This window comes from Diadema setosum, chromosome 1 (assembly GCF_964275005.1).
Source record: "Diadema setosum chromosome 1, eeDiaSeto1, whole genome shotgun sequence".
Lineage (NCBI taxonomy): Eukaryota > Metazoa > Echinodermata > Echinoidea > Diadematoida > Diadematidae > Diadema > Diadema setosum.
In genome coordinates, this window is record NC_092685.1 from 50,701,994 (window position 1) to 50,722,292 (window position 20,299).

General features: G+C 38.7%; 1 protein-coding gene across 1 annotated transcript in view; it reads right to left on the bottom strand.

The window, feature by feature from the left end:
• Positions 1-515: 515 nt before the first annotated feature.
• Positions 516-20,299, bottom strand: part of LOC140231901 (3'(2'),5'-bisphosphate nucleotidase 1-like) — a 50,553-nt gene continuing 30,769 nt past the window's right edge. The window contains exons 2-7 of the mRNA XM_072312056.1: positions 14,739-14,840; positions 10,102-10,203; positions 9,616-9,664; positions 4,869-5,155; positions 3,539-3,644; positions 516-3,053 (exon numbers count right to left, since the gene is read on the bottom strand). Coding sequence (XP_072168157.1) covers positions 2,905-3,053; positions 3,539-3,644; positions 4,869-5,155; positions 9,616-9,664; positions 10,102-10,203; positions 14,739-14,840 — 795 coding nt within the window. The 3' untranslated portion in view covers positions 516-2,904. The remainder of the gene's footprint in view (positions 3,054-3,538; positions 3,645-4,868; positions 5,156-9,615; positions 9,665-10,101; positions 10,204-14,738; positions 14,841-20,299) is intronic.

A 20,299-nucleotide genomic window follows, 5' to 3' on the forward strand; every position in this document is an offset into this window, starting at 1 on the left:
ACATGATATACAGATGGAAAGGGGATGATAGGAATAGTTTCAGGGATAACGCATGACTCAATAACTCCATAATGCAGAGTATCTGTTAACAGTGAATATGGAGTACAACTATATAAACAATCGTGTAGACATACTGTATAATCATACGTATCCCATGACGTTGCATATGTGAATTTGGCTTGACGCTACCAATGAGACTAAAGTCAATGTTGGAAGAAGTACAATGGAATGTTCATGAAATTACCATAGCAAAAAGAATCAGCACAGCAACACATTTTCACATGGAGTCAAACAGTCAACTTCCACTGTACTCCAGTACAATACCAAATTTCTGCAGTTGTCAATGCCAACTTTTCTGGCTAAACCACTGCCACCAACCCATCCCAACCAATATGAATGAAGCCATATCTAAAAACATGATCTCCCTCTGAGTTGAAGTCACAGAAAATACTTCAGATAGAATAATGATACTACCCCCCCCCCAAGAAAAAAGAAAGAGAAAGAGAAAAAAAGAAAGAGAAAGAAAAGGTGAATAAAAACATGCCGAGAAGATACCTTTTCACGTTAAATGGATACTTTCATGACTGTGTCGTCCTCTGAGCTCTTAGCATGGCAAAATTGTGAGGATTTCTTTCAAAAGAGACTTCAAACATTATTGAAAGCGAATTGTAAGTGAAGAGAAATTAGTAACTCCAGCAGAAAAAGGATGAAAATTACTTTTGCCGTTACTCATCTGTGATGCCAAGATTTTCTTTTAAATTTCCTTCAAACAATTCCTCACCATAATGCAAACACAGCTAAACATTTTTGTAAAATCCCTGCTTAATGTAACCGACATTTCACTCAAGGGGGTCAAATGCTAAACATGACAGAAAATCACAGAGTCTGTCAATAAGTATATCTATCATTTGATAAAAGAATCTGTATAAATGCCAAAACATTTAAAAAAGCAACAACACATGGCAGTTGACATTGACTCACACACTAAGAATTCATAAAAGCGCTCTGTTGATTCACATGTGGTGCACAATAAATGATGGCATGTAAAATATTTTCATGGTGACATTGTTATTATGTAAGATGTGCGTAACAAACTTACATTCACGACATGTACTGGTCTTGACATTATTGTGTAAGATTCAACACACATATAGAATCTGCTTAACGAACTGCCTTGCTCCTTTGTCACAGCAGTTACTGACACTTTAACATATGAACTTGTGACAAGACTTGGCAAGCTGCAGCAAAGATCTTCACAACTACAATGTACCCATCAAAAGAACTTGTTCATACATTATCTAGCAGACAACGGTGTTCATAAAATACACAGATAAGCCCGAAAACCCAAGCAGCTGAAGGAAATGTATATTGATCCTTCAAATTAAGGTATCTGCCTTCAGAAAGAAAAAAAAAAACAACAACAACACAACCACTATTTGATTTGAGAACGTGATGTAACGACGAATGTCGACAACAATCAGGTGATTCACGAAGTACATGTATAACACAGATTTCTACTGACGTACATTTGCAAGGTGATTATGAAAAGTGAATCACTGTCAAAATTCTTTGCCTGCGTGTACTGAGTTGACACAAGAAATTTACAGTTCCTTGTTTGATCATGAGACTAAACTCCACTCCAGCACGTGTGCTACAGAATCAGTTGATCATTTGCACAGTGCATCTGTACACACCACAATTACACAGCCACCGCTCTTTACATGTGAAATACATTAATCTCACTCGACTTGTTTTGCACTTGGCATGAAGTTTCATTTTTTTTTCCTCTGATGTGGCAGTTCTGGTAAACAAGAAGCAAGTTTTATTTGCTTTTCAAAATATGTCTCTACTCCTAAAGTCCAGCGAAACACTTGTTTACCTACTGTAATGCTAGTGCAGCACTGTACTGTTCTCTGATTGCTTTCCTTGCAGACCCATGTCTTGTATCTCTTTTTCTTGTGTGATATAAACTTTAGAATTTATATATTTTTCTATATCAATGCTGTGTTCTATGAAGACTGCAAAAAGCACAGTAATCCATTAATTATGCGTCTACAGACTACCTAGTAGTGGTGCTGTGACATCATGATAAGAGATACTACAAACATGGCGTCAAAGTGTCAAATGACAGGCATATCAAATCATGAGTACAATGCTGCTACTTCACAGTACAATCACACCTACAAAAATAGCTCAATCGTTATGTAACATTTCATAGTGCTTATTTTCATGTACATCAACATCATAAAATACATTCATAGGTATACCTCCAGTAAAAAATAAAAGAAAAAAGAAAAAGAAATGTGTTTAGCTAGACAGCATCAGAGTTTGTACTATCACTTTCTGTAACAAAACTTGTCCAACTTTCCAACATTTTGTCAATATCCAGTGGATGTTCTTTGTCTGAACCATTCATACTTGCTGTGACTGCTAACATGATATCTAAGGAGGTTTTATCAAACAGTAACACCTCATGTAAGTGAAGTTTGTGCATCTCCTGCTCTAGTGTTCAAAATAAGTAGCATTAACTTTTTTTTTTCTTTCTAAAGGCAATTATTCAGACAAATCTCACAATATTTTCTCTCTAAATGATTGTGGTACTCTCCTCTTTCCATCAATTTCATTTCAAGATATTTTGATTAATACAAATAAACCAAATTTCCACACCCTTCTTTATGCAGAATATTTAATTCTGCTCCCTTCGTAATCCCATCTCTCCACTATTCTAGTTTATCCACGTACAAGTGCATCAATTTTCTCTGTCTGTTTTCATTACTGTGTCTCTCTGCTTTGATATCCCTTTAATTATCACATTTTAGCTTCCCTCCCTTTTGTGAATGAGATTTCTGTCTCTCTCTCTCGCGCGCGCTCACTCTCTCGTCTGTCTTGGATCGTTGGCTTTTGTCATGCTGGTAGTGCGTCCTTGATCGATTGCGGTACTTTGGAGAGGTAAAACTCGTGCTGTCGGTACGCGGCAATCACACCCCCGGTGTTCTGGCGCTTGATGTCCTTGTCGTAGCGGTACCTGTTGCCATGCACATCCGTAAGAACACCTGTCGCAAAACAAAGACAAGTTTGTTAGTAGAAGCGAAGCTTAGTAATCACAAAAACCATCAGATTTATAAGCACTTATACCAACAATTATCCATAAAAACACACATTTAGCAGAATGAAATTGCATTCATTAGAAGACTTTGAGGGAAATGTTTGTGATAACACACAAATTTTGCCACTTTTTTGTAATGTCTGGTATTCTTGATTTTCTTGTAATCAAAACAGTTTGCACATTCAGCTTCTGATTACTGTAAAACAGCAAATTTTTTCGCATGCATAAAGCTTTCATGAATTTTGCAAGGAGCCAAGATTCACAAAGTTTTTGTCTACATAACGCATTGGATATCAGCCCCAATTTGTGAAAGCTTCACGCTTCAAAAAAATAAAGGCTGTTGACTCCAGTTCGCTTGGTTTCTGGTTTTATACAGTACTGGCATGTTAACGACATTATACCACTCGGGCAGAGCGAATGGTCCTTAGTTACCTCCGGCGGCTTTTAGGAGAGCCTCAGGGGCGCACGTATCCCACTTCTTGCACCCCGGGCTGGCAAAGATGTAGGCACTGGCCCGCCCCTCAAGACACAGCAGAACCTAGGAGGAGATAAACAGAGGATGATGGTAAGATGATGTCATCTGATCACTATAGTGCACTTTTCCATCACAATCAACTTCAATTATCCTCATGATCACACTCTACTGTTTTGAATAAAATTGAAGAAAAAAAAAAATGCAATGCAACATGAAGTGATAAAAGCCTTTTGTTATCCTGCTAAAAAAAAAAGTGATCATAAAAATTCATTCGGATTAACCCAACAGTTGATTCATCTATAGAGTTTCTTGAGAAATGATATCTTATCTTTGATGGAAGATATTATGATGTACAATGTAAATTAGACAGGACTTGCAGGTCAAATGTTTTCACATTTGAAGCTTTCCTTGATGCCAACTGATGATTCATTGACATATATGCACAATGAGGCTGGCAGGAGACACAAGCTGCCATAGAATCAGCTGGTAAAAGTTGATAACCCTGACACAGAGATTGTCTAGAGAAAAATATTTTTGTTGTTCTATATGGTTTTGTTTAGTTTTTTGCCAAGTGTCAACAATCGTACCCCTTTCTCCCCCTAAAAATGGGGGACAATTGTTATAAAGGTCAACTTAGCCTTATCAAAAAAAAAAAAAAAAAATGGACTGGGGAATTCTCCCCATTGCATATAAACATAAAAATTTCAATGCTTGTGACTGGGTCAGTATGCTGGCTGCATGCTGCGTACAAACACATGAGGTGATGTTACGCACCCATGCTTAACATGCCAAGGTCAAGTGGGGTTATATTTTTTATGTTTACTTGTGCACCTCCAGTAATGTGGAATTACTGGGCATCAGGCATGTGCAGAGCGTATATGCAGTAACTGCCATCTAATTTTTCCCTTTTTATCATGACTAAAACATTGTGACTTCACAATAGAAATGCATTTTCAGAACTTACAGTTAATATCTCTTTCCCAAAATGTAACAATTGCTGAAAGAATGAACAAAACTATGGTAGTTTGGAGATAGCGATAGTTAATTCTTTCTGTGTATGAACTAACACAGCTCAAACTGTGCACCAGTGCAGCACTGTCAAGACATTATAATGGAAATTGAATAGTGCCACAGCTGTTGGAGTGTTTACATTTATATGTGGTAGTGAGATTATAGCCTGTGTCAAGCAAAGTTTATCATCAGCTAACAAACTTAATCATCGAAGGATTTGAAGCATTGCACACAGCCAGCGACTTTCCAGCATGGGTATCCAATGCAGCAGCTCACCTTGTGTCCAGCGCCACCAACGCGAAGGACCTCAGTAGGGCACATGGCGTCGATGGTCTCCTGAACTGCTTTCGTTCCGTGCGAGCGCGTCGTCGTTATCACCCGCTCGCTCTCCGGCAGCTCCTTATGCGTGAAGCCGAAGCAGCCGAGACCCACGATGCCGTACATGGTGCGACCCATGGGGGCGCCTGGCGTCTGGTAGTTGTAGTACGGCTGGTGGATGACGCCCCCTACGGACTCTCCTTTCACAGCCACACCGATCAGTACTGTTACATGATCAAGGTAACCTGTTGCAGGATGGGACCAAATATATGTATTATGAGATATCATTTTGTGAAAATTAACATAAAGCACACATACTGGTACATGAATGGGAGCAACAAGAACGAAATATTAAAAGGAAAGCTTTTTTACAAGACTTTACATACGAAGCTCCAATGATGAGTGGAAGCCTTGCAATACATGCCTTTCCTTCAGCAATTACAATCTCTTTGATAGTGGAGGGTGGGCATTTCTTTAGACTTTCCTGCTAAGCAGCAAACATGACTTTTGTTTTGCACCCAGATACAGAAAGCCTTCCCTACCCGTTATCCATTGCATCAAGTTCTCAGCATTACAAACTTTCTTCTTTCTCTCCTTGCACACATCCCAGGAACATTTCATTGAGGGGGAATGTGTGTGAGACCTCAAGCTAGGAGGACTCAGTTTCGAGTTTTGATTCAACAGGAGTAAATTCTCCATCAATGGCGATAAGACAAATGTTTTGAAGTTTGCACTGTGCTTTTCCACATTGGTCCTAGTGGCTATATTTGTAGCAGGTTGGGGGATCTCAATTTTCAGTTTGCATTCAACGTGGGTGCAAGATTATCTTCAAAGGCAATGGCATGGATCAAAGTAATTTGTGCATCATGAGAAAGAGATAAGAAAACTGTCATCTCACTGTAAGTCACTGTCAATCTAAGCACATTTATACCTACTAACATCTGTGTTTCTAATTCTGTTCTTAGTTGAGAGATATATGAGTTGCATTTTAATCTTATCACACGGTTAAACAATAACAGTGAGTGTTCTGCCCAATCAACAATGATTACAACTTCCCATAAGTTCTGAATGTACTGTCATATATTCTTTGAGCTAAACTCTACCTGATATGTAAAACGTATAATCATCTGAGCCCTGTATCATAAAAGTAACCAAAATAATGATGATGATGATGATGATGGTGGTGATAACAACAACAACAACAACAATAATGATAATAATAATGATGATAATAATAATAATAATAATAACAATAATAATAATAATAATAATAACAATAATAATAATAATAATAATAATAATAATAATAATAATAATAATAATAATAATAATAATGATAATAATTACAATTATAATAATAATTATAATTATAATTATAATAGTGGCTACTTGTATAGCACACAGGTCCACCTTACAGTGCTTGTGGGGCTTCAAAAATGAAAAGATAGATAATATACATGTATACATGTTCAAACAAGACAACAGAGAAACAAACAAACAAACACATGCCAGATAAAGAATACAATTGTTTCAAACATTATAGACAGCAATTGTAGTCCTCAGTGTGATAGGAACAAATACGTTTTAAGTTTGGATTTGAATGTTTCTGTAGCCTTAACTGAATAGGTATTTAAACTGATTCCACAATTTTGGTCCCATAACGGATAAAGCATGATCACCCCACCATATTTTACTCTGGGTGTTTGGAGTAAAAACGCATCTGATGATGAACGTAGCCTTCGTGTCAGATTGTATTTTTGAACAGATAATTGATTATAAAAGAAGAAGTTAGCAAATGATATATCAGCTGTGACCTGATGTTCCGTCGGTATACCGGCAATCATTACATGTTGTCATAGAAGGGAAGACGAAGGTGTTTTTGTCAGTGACTCTAACCCACTTGTCTGTGACTTTAACCCACAATGCACTGCACACTATGTCCAGTAGCAGGCTCCCAACCCCTGTTACCAAGGTAGGCCTACTCTCATATGACATAATTGGTGCATACTTGGCTTGATGACAAAAATGTTTTGTAACTTTTATCAAAGCATATTGGGAAGACATACAATTCAGTGTTACATCTATTCCATAAATAATACACTCCAGGACCCAACCTTTGAGAGAAATTTCTCACTTAATGACCTCTTTCTCACTTAATGACCCTGCATCACAAAACCAACAAAAAGTTGCAAGACATAGATTTTTAGTTAAGTGCAGATTCTAAAAGAGCAGACCCTAAGCTTTAAATGATGTATAGCTCCATTCAAGTGGACTCCCCTAACCTACCTAAATACTGGAAAGAAAGCACACACTCTGGAAAAATGTGAACTGAGAAAAGAGGCTCTGAAGTACAGGGTCTAGTCAAGCACTTAATCTTTCACCAAGCCGCGCTAGCTGTGCGATAAAAGGGACAAAACACATGTCAACCACCGGAGCAACATCAATGAAGGGATTATCAGATTAAGCTAAAATTGAGCATGTTCTATCGACACATTCTGTCCATGATTAATGCCAACTTTCAAAGCAGTAGCATTATCCTTTCAAAAGTTATTAGATCTGAAAGTGAAGGGTGTGCAAAGGATTTCAAGAAATGAAAAGGGGCCTCTCATTCATACCTGATTATTCTAAGCTTCCCCAAAAAGGGGTTGTAGAAAAACTGCTGAAAACACACTTTCCCATTCGTGTTATGATCCCAAACTAAAGAATAATGAAGAAGATAGCTCTTTCAAAAATATGAAAAACTCAAGATTGACTGAGTTGACCCATTTTACGTTTTGAGTCCTCACATAAAATCAAGGGGTGCGACTTTTTGTTCGTTTTGTGGTGCACGGTCACATATGAAGTGCAAGCTTGATTTATTGTACTTTTCTGTAGGAGTACCTTCATACTGAAATTATTTTAGGGGTATTATTCCTCATTGACACTAAATGACTGGATACACCAAACTGTCACTCTTCTGGCTGACAAACGTCCAACAAGAGACTAGTTTCATGCTAAGCATTTGTGTTGGGTCAGGATTAAAGGAAGTTGTTGATAATCAAGTCCCAGGGTGCGTTCGAGTGCTCTAAAGCGAACCAAAGGGAACTGAACCAAAGCGTACAATACTGAACTGTGCCAGATTTGAAGCGTTCGAGCGTACTGTCGGGAAAGCGTACCTCACAAGATATTTTTAGAAAAGGTCACGCTTTTTTGTAGCAAGAATGTAATCCACCTGGCGCTTGAACTACTTACAGCTGTCCCGAACAAAGAGAATGATGTCTTTGCATTGTGACGTATGCGCATGATACGTGCATGCTTTACAACAAACTTTTGGTACGTTTTGGTACGCTTTTTGAGCACATCGGGAAGTGGTCCACTTTTGGCTCGGAACAGTACACTTTAGGAGCGCTTGAGCGCTCCTTTGGTGCGGGCACGGTACGATACAGTTCGCTTTAGGAGAGTGCTTGAACGTACCCCCAGATGCCAGGATCATCATCAAGAGCTTTTGAACTGGAGTTTAAGAAGACAACCTCAATGACATCGATGGATGAAGTTGTCTTGCTCCAACAGCCCTTTATAACCCTTTGTGTGCTTTGGGTGACATTGGCACAGAAAACCCTACAGCCTTGCACATATCGTCCAAAGTCCCTAGAACATAGAGAATTATGTCACGGCTCAACACATCTCTAGTGATCTGTTAGGGCCACAGGCCTGATATAATGATGCACATAACAATCCATTTTGAAACTTAATTAGTTGCTTGATCGGACCACCAAAAGATAACCTTTGTTTGAAATTTCGTGGTCTGATATCACTTTTTAGTGCTGCCAGGCCACGTCTAATATAGAGCCCAGTTTTAGTGTAAATTATATACAGGAATACTTTGTTGTGGTCTTGAATGCAAAAGTCAACTGATGTTGCCATGGCAACAAGGCAGTGTGGCATCAAAGGAGCTTGACGAAACCCGCCGCATACTGCTCAGAAAGTGCATTACATCCTCAAATTAAACCTCCCAATTCATGTTTAATTTGTACATGTGAATGGGGTGTCTCCTTGATACACATGTGATGAGAACACGCAGCTGATTGACATTATACAAATAGTGAATGGTCACAAGTATGATGGTACAAGATTTCGCACGAGGTGAAAGCTAGAGGCACTCTATTCAACGAGGTGAAGCTGAGTTGAATAGTGCGCCTCATCTTTCACCGAGTGTGAAATCTTGTTCCATTGCAAGAGTAAAGACCATACACTATTTGTTTTATACAACACCTCGAACATCAACAGATGTAGTCTACACAGATTCTTGAATTTAGCACAGAAATGGTAACCAGTTTCAGTGAAGGACGAATGAGTAGCCGCACAGTCACAGTCACCATGTACGTACGTACGTCCGTACGCGAAGCCGATTGATTGAAGTTGTTTACAAATATGAGTGACAAAAGTATGCGCTTCATAAGTGCGCTTGTAATTGTTGAATGCGCACGGCAAACGTTTGTTTATTGTGACATTGGAGCAGTGCGATGGAACAAAAATTTCGAGTCAATCGTGAGTTTAGCACGGGAGTCAATGGAAATGGGTGACGTCAGCCATGCGCTATCCATTTTTGCTCAAACAAATTGCGCAGCTGACAGCCACAGCATGTGATGGAACTTTTAACTAAATGTCACGTGCTGGGTAATCAACCAATCAAATAGCTACATTCTAATTAGGTGTTGTATAATACCTTGTGTGTACTCTTTGGTTCCATCAACTGGATCAACCCACACGACGATCTGAGGGAAACAAAACAACACCAAATATGCAGATTGAAATGAGGATTAAAATCCAGTTCCCCACAAACTGATGCAGAAAACACAACTACAATTTTATCCGCATAATTCCAGGATTAATACAATATTTACATGTGTCTGTTCATGCTCCTGTCATAGTGCATTAACAGATGTACCAAAGTGATGAGCATATTTCATTGCCATTTAAAAATTGCAAGTGGAAAGTTACTGAAAAAAGGCACAAGGGTATTAAGTTACACTGAAATAAACCAAACCTTTTAAAATGCACTGATCCACAAGTAACAAAAAATGAAAAATGAAACAAAATGGGCAAGATATTCTGCTAAAGTACTGTGTTGTACTCAATTTAACTTCTATATGTGAAATACCAATCCTAGAATGCCACTGTGGAGTCTAGTTTTTTTGGTGGTGAAACTCACATCTTCCAGAATCACAGACTTGAGGTCATCTGGACAAGATCTCTTGAGGACTTCCTCGGAGTCCCCCAGCTCAATAAGGTCAGTCGCAGTCTCCTTCAGGTCCTGGCAGAAATAGAAAAAGAAGACAAATTTTATAACTCTCATACCCCTTTTATACTGGGAAGCCAACTTTAGCTCGGGCTAAGTCATTATATACTGCCATTCTCGACCACCCAAGGTTACGTGCGAGACCACACCTATCGCCCCTCCCCCCCCCCCCCCCCATCAGCCTGCTGTCCTTACCAAGAGAGTGAAAATTCAGTGACAGTTTTCATGCTTACTTACAAGTAAGAATTCACTTGCATTGTTATACGTTACTCGCGAAATTCAACCAGTCATCGGCATATATAGTGTACGTACTGTGTCGGTCTATTTTGTTTTCTCACAATTTAATCATGTCGTTTGCTAGTTCAAAGAGTTCATTGAGAGTTTTACCGAATAGCGAACAGTGACAGCATAAAATACTATTAATACACCAATGCATGCATACGTAATACACAGTGCATCGGTGGCAACGGTACAGCAGTAAACATACATATTGGCAACCCAGAAGCACCGTACACGCTTTCCGGTCACGGGCCAGTGAATTCAGCCCGAGCTAAACTCGCTTACCTTTTATACTGACCTTAGCTCAGACATGAAGCGGACCTGCTCCACCCCCTAGAGCGGGCTAACTTCAGGTCAGGCTAACTATTTTTCGATCTTTTATACTAGGAGTTAGCTCACTTCTGGTCCGCACCTGAAGCGAACTAACGCCCAGTATAAAAGAGGTATCAGTGCATCAATATGTATATTGCACAGGTGAGAGGGCCTTAGTGGAGATGCAGTGCATTCAAGAATATTTACAATAGTGCAACATGCATGAGGTGCAGTGTTTCATAATACTGTGAATATCCGAGAGTGAGCTGCATCTCCACTAACATCCCGAACTTAAACCTGTGCATTATTTGTTTTATTAAACGTTTCTATGAATAATTTCTCATTTACCTTATTTTACAGCTAAATACCGGTCAGATACATGTAGAACTTATTGTGAATTTGCTTTTGAAAAAGCCAAGATGTCTGCAGAAATGCCCCAACCAGACCCACTGGTACTGTAGTAAACATGTTTAAGGAATAATTTAGGTGATTGAGCTCACACTTGTAACTGACTGACTGTGCATTGCTAAAGTATGCAATTGTGATGTCAGTAAAATTGAGCATGATTACAGCAAGCCACAGTAATACTTGTATGACTCTGAGCTGTCATTAGCAGTACTAGTCATTAGTAGGTGGTCAATGGCAAAAACTAATGCCCGCTGGGCACGTTAGGCAAAATTTAAGACTTGTCACCTTATTACTCTCAGCCAATCATTTGATCACACGATCCATACAACCATATGATTTGGTCTACCATACTCTGTGACATTAACGGCAATGCTTCTGAGATCTAAGTCTGACACATAATTTACTTCACAGAAATGTGGACCCCACTGAAAAAAGGTTCCTCCTTTTTTTTCTTTTTTTTTTACTGAAAGAGCTATCCCCATGTAAATGGAATAAATAAATGAATAAAACATATTATGACACTAATTTTATGCAGACCATTTATATTTGAGTATCATGACTTTGCAAATAAAATTAAATTTTTCAGCAAATTGATTCAATGCAATATCAGAGGACATACTAGTGCTTCTCTTGAGACTGTAGTGCTTCTTTTGAAATTCCATGATTCTGGGGGGTAGGGATACCAATTAGCTAGAGTTATTAAGGAGTACAGTCGCAGCGGACTACTATAATTAACTTCCCCGAAACCCACGAAATGTTTTGAATTTTCAACCTTCATCAAGGCAGTGCGAATCGGGCATTCTCATTTTCACCAAAATTTCACCTTCTCATAACTCCGCTATACACTGACCAAAATCGCTCAACTTTCAGTATCAATGCAAAATGATGATTTCTATCCACATAAGAAAAATCATGAGAAACGATTGAGTACTTTTTAAGTTATTCAACATTTCATGTTTTGCAGTCTCGGAAAACTACCCTCCGATTATTTCCAGACACATCTGGTTGCACCACTAAATATTCATGAAACTTAACATACATATTCATAAGACATGGGCGGACGTTAGCAGAGTGCTGTTCGCTTTGCCGAAGACCTATTTTTGAAGTTACAAGTGAAAATAAATGAGGTGTTTTGTCAGAAATCTCAAATTGTGCGGGAGCAGCAAACGAGAATAATGACGTCATATTCTAAGAAAAATTGATTTGCGCTTGCGTAATGAATGGACTTTCCCATGCTGCTTCAATCCAGCGAGCTGACTGGTCGATGCGTACTGTGTGATGCGAGGTGGCTGCTGTGGATGCCTAGGTACATTCACTGTACATACATGCATGAGAGTGGGCCACGGGGTGTCGATAAGTAGCAGCATGTGCTGCAGGGGACTTCGCCACCTCATAAACAAGCACTTACTTTATCAAAACTGGCCTATTAAAAAGAAAGAAGCAAAAATGTGAATATCTACCAGCTATGATACCACTTGTAAATTCATGACATTGGATCATTCGGACTTTACGCAGATTTTACAGCACTAGTAAGTAACAATACAACTACAAATTCCCGGTACGAGTTACGATCAGAGTACAGGTCATGTGAGCGCCACAAAGATGTGGGTACGTGAAACTGTACCCTGTCTTCCCGTGTGCGAATGACTATGAAATTTCGTGCTCGGAACGAAGGTAGAAAGTGCACCTCTTTCGATTATTTCCAGACATATCCGGACGTATGACTTCTTGAATGTGATATTTTAGAGTTCCGTAAAGAAATACATACTTAGTAACATACTTGAAAGTTTTTTGTTGTTCACAAAGTGAAAATGTGAAATTTTAGCAACGATTTCTGACAATTATTTTCCGTTTTGAGAGTGAAGTTCTGCTCCATTTTGGAATATTTTATCGTCGTTATTCAAACAAGGTAACATAATGGCAGGTTAAAATTAGGTTTTTCACTTTTCATAACCGTTTGGATTATCAAAAAAATATGAATTAATAGTAAAGTTACAGCAGTTTTACTGCGACACTTTCCTAGCGGTTTTCGTGCGAAACGTGTTCATTCAAGAGGAACGCGAGGTCACGTCAAAATGAAAACGGCGAGTTAATGGCACCCGTCCGCTGCGACTGAGTACACAGAACTTTGACACAAATCTTGTTTATAAATACCTTCATCCTAGTGGCACATGTACTATATGTACATGGAGATCCTGGTAAACAATGTTTGATCACAGTATTACAATGCATACAATATCTCATGGTTTCTCCTAAACTTAAAGGGGCTGTACAGTACTGGTTGAGGTGGGGATTCATGTTTTGAACAAGTGAGATGATGAGAAACCTCCTATGAAATATGAAAGAGCATGTAATTTTAAGAAGGATTCAACATTTGATGAAAATTGTTTTTCAAATGGCTGAGATATCCAAAAAAGTGATAATAATAAAAGACTACGACAGGCCGTGCCTTTTATTAGGATCTCTTTGTTTCACCTTGTTTTTGGATATCTCAGCCATTTCATCAAATAAACTTTTGATACCCCTTAGAATAGCATGCTCTTTACATCTCAGAGAGTGGTTTCTGAATATCTCGCAAAACATTAAAAGCTAAATCCTCACCTCGACCAGAACTGTACACACCGTTTAACATCACAACTTTTCTATCTTTACCTCCCTTTTTCCTTACATAAAACTTTGTGAAGACTGAATGAGATCCAAAAATATCGCTTCAGTTTTTGCTTTTCTGGGATGGAGCATCACAATATCCTTATTTTTTTGGCACACAGCTATGACATTTGGCCCGAATATGCAGAGAGTGAGCAGATTTTGCTGAAGAATCTGTGGCAATAACATTCTAAAAAAAGATCTACAGCCAGCAGAACTCAGTAAGTCCATCTCATTACTACATTACTATCTTTTTTTATTCAAACAGTCTATAAAGGGTATTATTGTGTTATCAAAAAATATATGTTATTCAAAATATATGTTATATATAACATGTGTTCATGTTTTGAAGTTACACACTTATTGACTTGGAAACGTGAGTTTCTACTTCTTCATGGGAATGTATCAAACAGTCCAAGACATGGTACAGATTACAGGGGTGGAACCAGGAATTCTATAGGGGGGGGGGGGGGCACAAAAAATATTTCTGGTGCTACTTCCAGGTTTCATTTCATTTTTTTTTCTTTTGTTTTCACAAAAATAAAGAGGGGGTGTGCGCCCCCCTCCGGATCCACCACTGGATTAGACCCCACCCAGCTCTTATTTTGCTTTTCAGTGTTATATCAGTCTGTAAAATGCTATGTGCTCATTTGTTCATACTTACTTGACAACAGTTTTAAGACCCGATAGCAAAATATTGTTGTCCACAAATACGTCATAACCCTCTAGTAGTCTCCTCATCCAGTGGTTCCACCACCAAAACTTTAAAAATTCATAACTTTTACATCAATTTTCTGATTTTCCTCAAACTTTCACTGATGTGTCCTACTAATGTTGCTGCTTTCACTCAGTCCACATTGCTCTTTGAGTTTTGGTTCGACGGATGGATGAAAAAGCTTACGTACCTCTTCACCGATGACAGTGATGCCAGGGAACCGGGTCTGGAGTGAGGACACGATGCAGCGCTGAGCCTTGCGGTCAGCTTCAGTCTGTGGGTCATCTTCCCGCTGCGTCAAACAAGAGAGAGGAGGGAGAGAAAACCTTTAGAAGCATGGACATTACAAACAACATCATGATAAGCAGTACCCCATCCTCATGCAAAATGAAAATTAAAGGTCCTGTTTACCTTTGGGAGCAGTGATTTAAAAAATGTTCAAGACATCACATTTGATGCATATGTATAGGTCTGTTGCATCACAAAACCTCCTACCATATCATTTTTGCAATAAAGCCTAAAATACAAGGAGATATCAGCATTTCTCTCATTAAACCGTAACTGTAGACAGTTTAGTGTGGAAACATTTTTATTACAACTATTTCTCACATTTTGTGTATTCAACAATACTTAACATGGACTATACGGATTCGAATTTTAACAGTAGTTGTTTCTATCCCTAACTCACATTTTAGAACTATTTTAGAGCACTAATGCTGGGTTTTTGTTTCTTCTGCAAATGGTAAATTATGCCTTTAAATGTCACAGCTCTGATCTCAGTGCCATCATTTCATGGCAAAATACAGTCCACTCCCATTATAACGAAGTCCTCCAGACCAGCAGTTTTCCTTCGTTGTATAAAAATTTTGTTACAACCAAACCGTAAAGAACACAAAGATATCAGATGATAATTTTGGCACCTGAATTCTTACTTCGCTGTCACTAGTATGTCGTTATATTCAGGGGAGTGCACTGTAGTGGGATTCACACTGACACGATTTAATGGGATGCAAATGTTGAAATTTGCATCATGATCCAAATCTCAAGATTTTGGCCTGCGTGGACATCAAAATCCCACTAAACAGTAGGATCAGCATCACAATCCAAATCTCACGATATCTTGCAATTATCTCACAATCATCGTGATAATTTGAGAAATAGCACAATAATCTGTGCCCAACAAGTGTATACTCTTGAGAAACATTTTATCCCATCATTCAAAACGGGCATGATTAAACAGTGCACAAACACAAGAGCAAGTGTAATCATTTTGGTAGACTCAGGGCATGTGCAGCAGGAGATTTCTGTCTGTCTGAACAGGTTAAAAAAATCTTGGTAGTTGGATTGTCATCATTATCCCGCTATTTTCTCTATGTGAATGCAACTTATTACATACCACAATTCATTTGTGGTTGGAACAGCCAATCTCTACACGGGATCAATTGATGTAATCATTGTGATTATTTGAGAAATAGCACACTGAGATGATTTGTGCCGAAACAAGTGTGAACACTGGAATAAACAAATCGTGAGAATTTTCACCCCGTCATTCAAAACTTACATGATTAAACAGTACACAAACACTGGACCAAGGGTCACCATTTCTGTATATTTAGGGCATATGCAGCCGGATATTTCTGTCTGTCTGAAAGGGTACAAAAAATCTTGGTATTCAGATCGCGATCATTATACCACTATTTCATACCTGCCAACATTTCAAGATGAAATATCTTACTCGTGGATTGCAAAAATCTTATTTTATATGCAAACTGAAGTTAAAAATCTTACTTTCGGTCAAATCTTCAGAAAATACACATGAAAGGTATATCTAAATATTTTTTTAAAAATCTGATTTCTCTGACAGAAAATCTGATTTTGCTATTTCTAACGTAAAAAATCTTACTGAATCTGATAAAATCTTACTAGTTGGCAAGTATGCTATTTTGTCTATGGTGTGAATGCAACTGTGTGTACCACATTAGATTTTGGGTTGGAATGTCCAATCTTCAAAGGGGATCAATTAATGCAATCCTAAAGGTGATTGAAAATTCCAAAGAATATTTCGGTAGGAAAAGATAAATCAACATTTTCATTTTTTCACCCTTGCCTTAATCTACAAATACTACAGAGATCATAATTCTGCTTCCCGTTGGTACATATAATGTCACAACATTGACTCTTCCTGTGATTCCTGCGAGACCAAAACTGAAGACCAAGGATTAATTACCCTCTACTGATTGCTACCAGCTAGGTGCACAATTGTAACACAAATTCTGCTAAAATTTCTGCGGAGTGATATTCATGGAGAATAACAGCAGTAGTATGAAGCAGCTCAATGTACTGTTTGTTTTCACATCTCTATTCTAGTGACAGGCAGAGTCTAATCATTCACAGAAAAATACACTTTCTGCATCATTTTTCTTGCACACAGCACTGTTTTGTCAGCATGTTCCTTGAGCGCTGGTAGACTTTGAAGTGATGGGCTGTTTGAGTTTGCTGAATACACACAGTGTACTCCATCGCGTGCTCCTAGGATCGCACCATCGTCCCCCTATCTTGCTTGCTCAAGCCATACCGCTGCCCACGCACTCAGTTATTTTTGGATCCATTCTAAGCTAGGCCCCTGTTCCACATAGCAGAGCAAGCCTTCCCATTGAGTAAAATGAAATCACATAAGGACATTCCTTGTCAACGCCAAACCTCAGCTTACGGTCACAATGGCAACAATAAATGATAATGATGATGATAATAACATAATCATTGCCATCATCCTGAAACTTACAAACCTACTTTTATCATCAGGATCATCTTCATTATTATTCACATTTCTGTCATCCGTTGAGGAAGGGCTGACTTTACTACAACATGCATTTCCCATAGACACCTGCCTGAGTATACTCGGGACCCGTCTTCAACGGGTTGAGACATTCTCTGACTTACCGGACATATCCTCACAAAAATAATTGGCATAATCACGTTATAAGTAATCATGTTCATTTTTATCATGATAACTCTTGCCATCATTATTAAATTCTGAATCACCACATGTATGATGAATGGTACTCTATCATGAAATTACAGCCATGACTAACATCTTCATCACTGCTACCATCAGTATATCATTGTTAATATCAGTATTTGCCCATTACTCATGTCTATCTTGAATCACATTGTCAGTAAAGAAACTGGGTGAACATGACATCGTTCCGGTCCCTGGGGTCAACGTTCTTCTCGATCCTCAACCGCAATTACTCGGCACGGCCATTTTTATCGTCCTCTGACTCCAGTGTCGGGTGACGTAGCACTGCACATCCCGTACGCAGTCCCACCTCCAAATTATCATGTTTCCCCCGGGGAAGGTATTGCATGACAATAAGTTTCGGATATTTTTGGCCGGATGTTCCCACGCGCAGCTCATTGTTAATCTGGAATTTGCTATGAATCCACACTAAAGACCTGCCATACCAACCAATACCTTCCTGTTTACATGATGATGTTTACAATCATTGTAAGTTACCAATGGTGCAGTTACCATGGTAACCGCCACACTTCCCCTTTCCGATTGGTTGCTAAGTTGCTGCTGCCAAGGCAACTGCCATCATTGCTGGTTGCAATCATTGCACATGTATAGTGCTCTATCAATTAAGATGACGATAACTGAAGGTCCACACCTCCCAAATAAGTACTGCCTTGCAAGAGAAGTCCCTATTTGATTGAATAGCAATATTTGCAGAGTTCTCTAAAGCAAATGATATCAGTATCACCAAAAAATATGTGTCATTCTCATATTTATTGCACTTACGTGAAGCTTATATTTTCTGCTTCGGAGATAAGGTAATGTTGAAGTGAACTCCCCTGTCACATCTGAAGTGATTATCTAAGAATATATAGCAGGGTTGTTTTGGAGCAATTTTCATGGAGTATTTCATAGGACTATTTTAATGAATATTTCAAAGTCTTGCTGATATTCATGACAAAATATGCTATACCAAAGTATCGCCATCCCTTACAATGCAAAGTGTATGTGTCAACTAATTCACTATTTTTTTCCCCCTTGAGATCATGATGAAAAACAAAAACACAAAAACAACTTTCTATTCCATCACTGTGGTTTCAATTCAATATTCAACTTCAAAAACATGCCTTACAAGCCCAAAGTCCAAACTGATATGCCCACGAAATACACGGCACATCTTGCAGGTGTCGATGTACCACAGTGTACATCATGACTTTGGTTAAAATTCCAGTTGTACACAGGATAGACAATTGAAGCAAGTTACATACCGGTAAATGCCATGGGTTGCCATGGAAACAGAGGTCATTGTTTTTCTTTTCCAGTGTAAGTTATCTATCAATGAACACACACACACAAACTTAAATGAATGTGATAGGTAGAACATGTTCCCACTCATTATATCTGAGCATAAAAGCAGGGGAAATAAATTCTAATATATACAGTGTATGCATTTCTCCTCTAATTATTAGCATAATTATGGCTGGTTTTATTTGAATTAACTCAAATTCAAATATCAATTCAAAAACTGAATTTTTCACCTGTCCTCTTCAACACATTCAGAGAAATGAACATTATAAAGTTACAGAGCTGTAGTAAAACAGACAGAAGAGAATTTAAAAATTGGATAAAGACAGAAAATTATGCTACAATGAGGGTTACAAACCACCACAGTGCTTTATAAAACAAAAAGCAGGAGTATTTGATTTTATATAGTTTAAGCACTGAATGTTTCCACATTTCTTTAAATGCAATATCTCATTGCCCTTTAATTTGCCAATTTCGATAATACAATGCAATCACTTAACCTGCACGCAGTGAGGCAGAAAACTCAGACCATGGAGGTACTTTGTACCTCCATGCTCAGATGTAGAGCTACACAGCTACAGTACGTCGAGGCCAATATTAAAAATAAGATGAAAATAGCTTTCATCATAATGAGGAAACGGTCAGATGGTAGCACTGTTTATACAGTCAATGGAGTTACGGCCTTTTTGTAATGATTTTTTGACGACTCAGTATCCTTAGGACAGGGAAAATCTTACTTGTTTCAAGCTGCCGTGGATTATCTTATGCATGTACATGCATTGAGAATGCAAGAACAATGTTTCTGAAGAGTATCTCACAATGTGGGACAGGCTACATGGAAAGGACGATGATGAATTAGGACAGTGAAGGTAGGTTTGGTGCATAAAACATATGGTGTAAAATGTGAACTAAGATTTGGTGAAATTTGTGGAAGTATCCACAAAGAAGACTTCTTGAGATGGATGGTGACAGCTATATTGTACTAGTGACTTGGTGTGATGGTGGTGATTTGGAGTGCACAGGATGTCAACATCAGATTTGCGAAGAGTGTCATCCTTGATGTGAAAAACCACGAAGGGGAATGCTATGGCTCTGAAAGAATGAAGCAATTATGTATGATAAGTGGGGAGGGAATCGCTCTTCCGGATTCTAGCTCGGCTGATCAGCCAGACGTAGGAAGAGGAGAGGGGATGTGTAACAGGTATGAGGAGCCAGCAATGTCAGGTTTACCCTGGGAGGAGGATGAGGGAGGAAGTGCATGTCGCCGCCTGCTCCTGCCCATATTCATGCCTGGATGACACCAGCAAGAATTTCTCCTCTCATGCAGTCCCTCATCTCATCTTTTTTCCCCCTCGTTTTCACTCTACTCTTGTTCTCCGCCTTCCCATCTCGTTCTATCCCCCTCTCTCCCTCTCTTTCTCTCATATCCC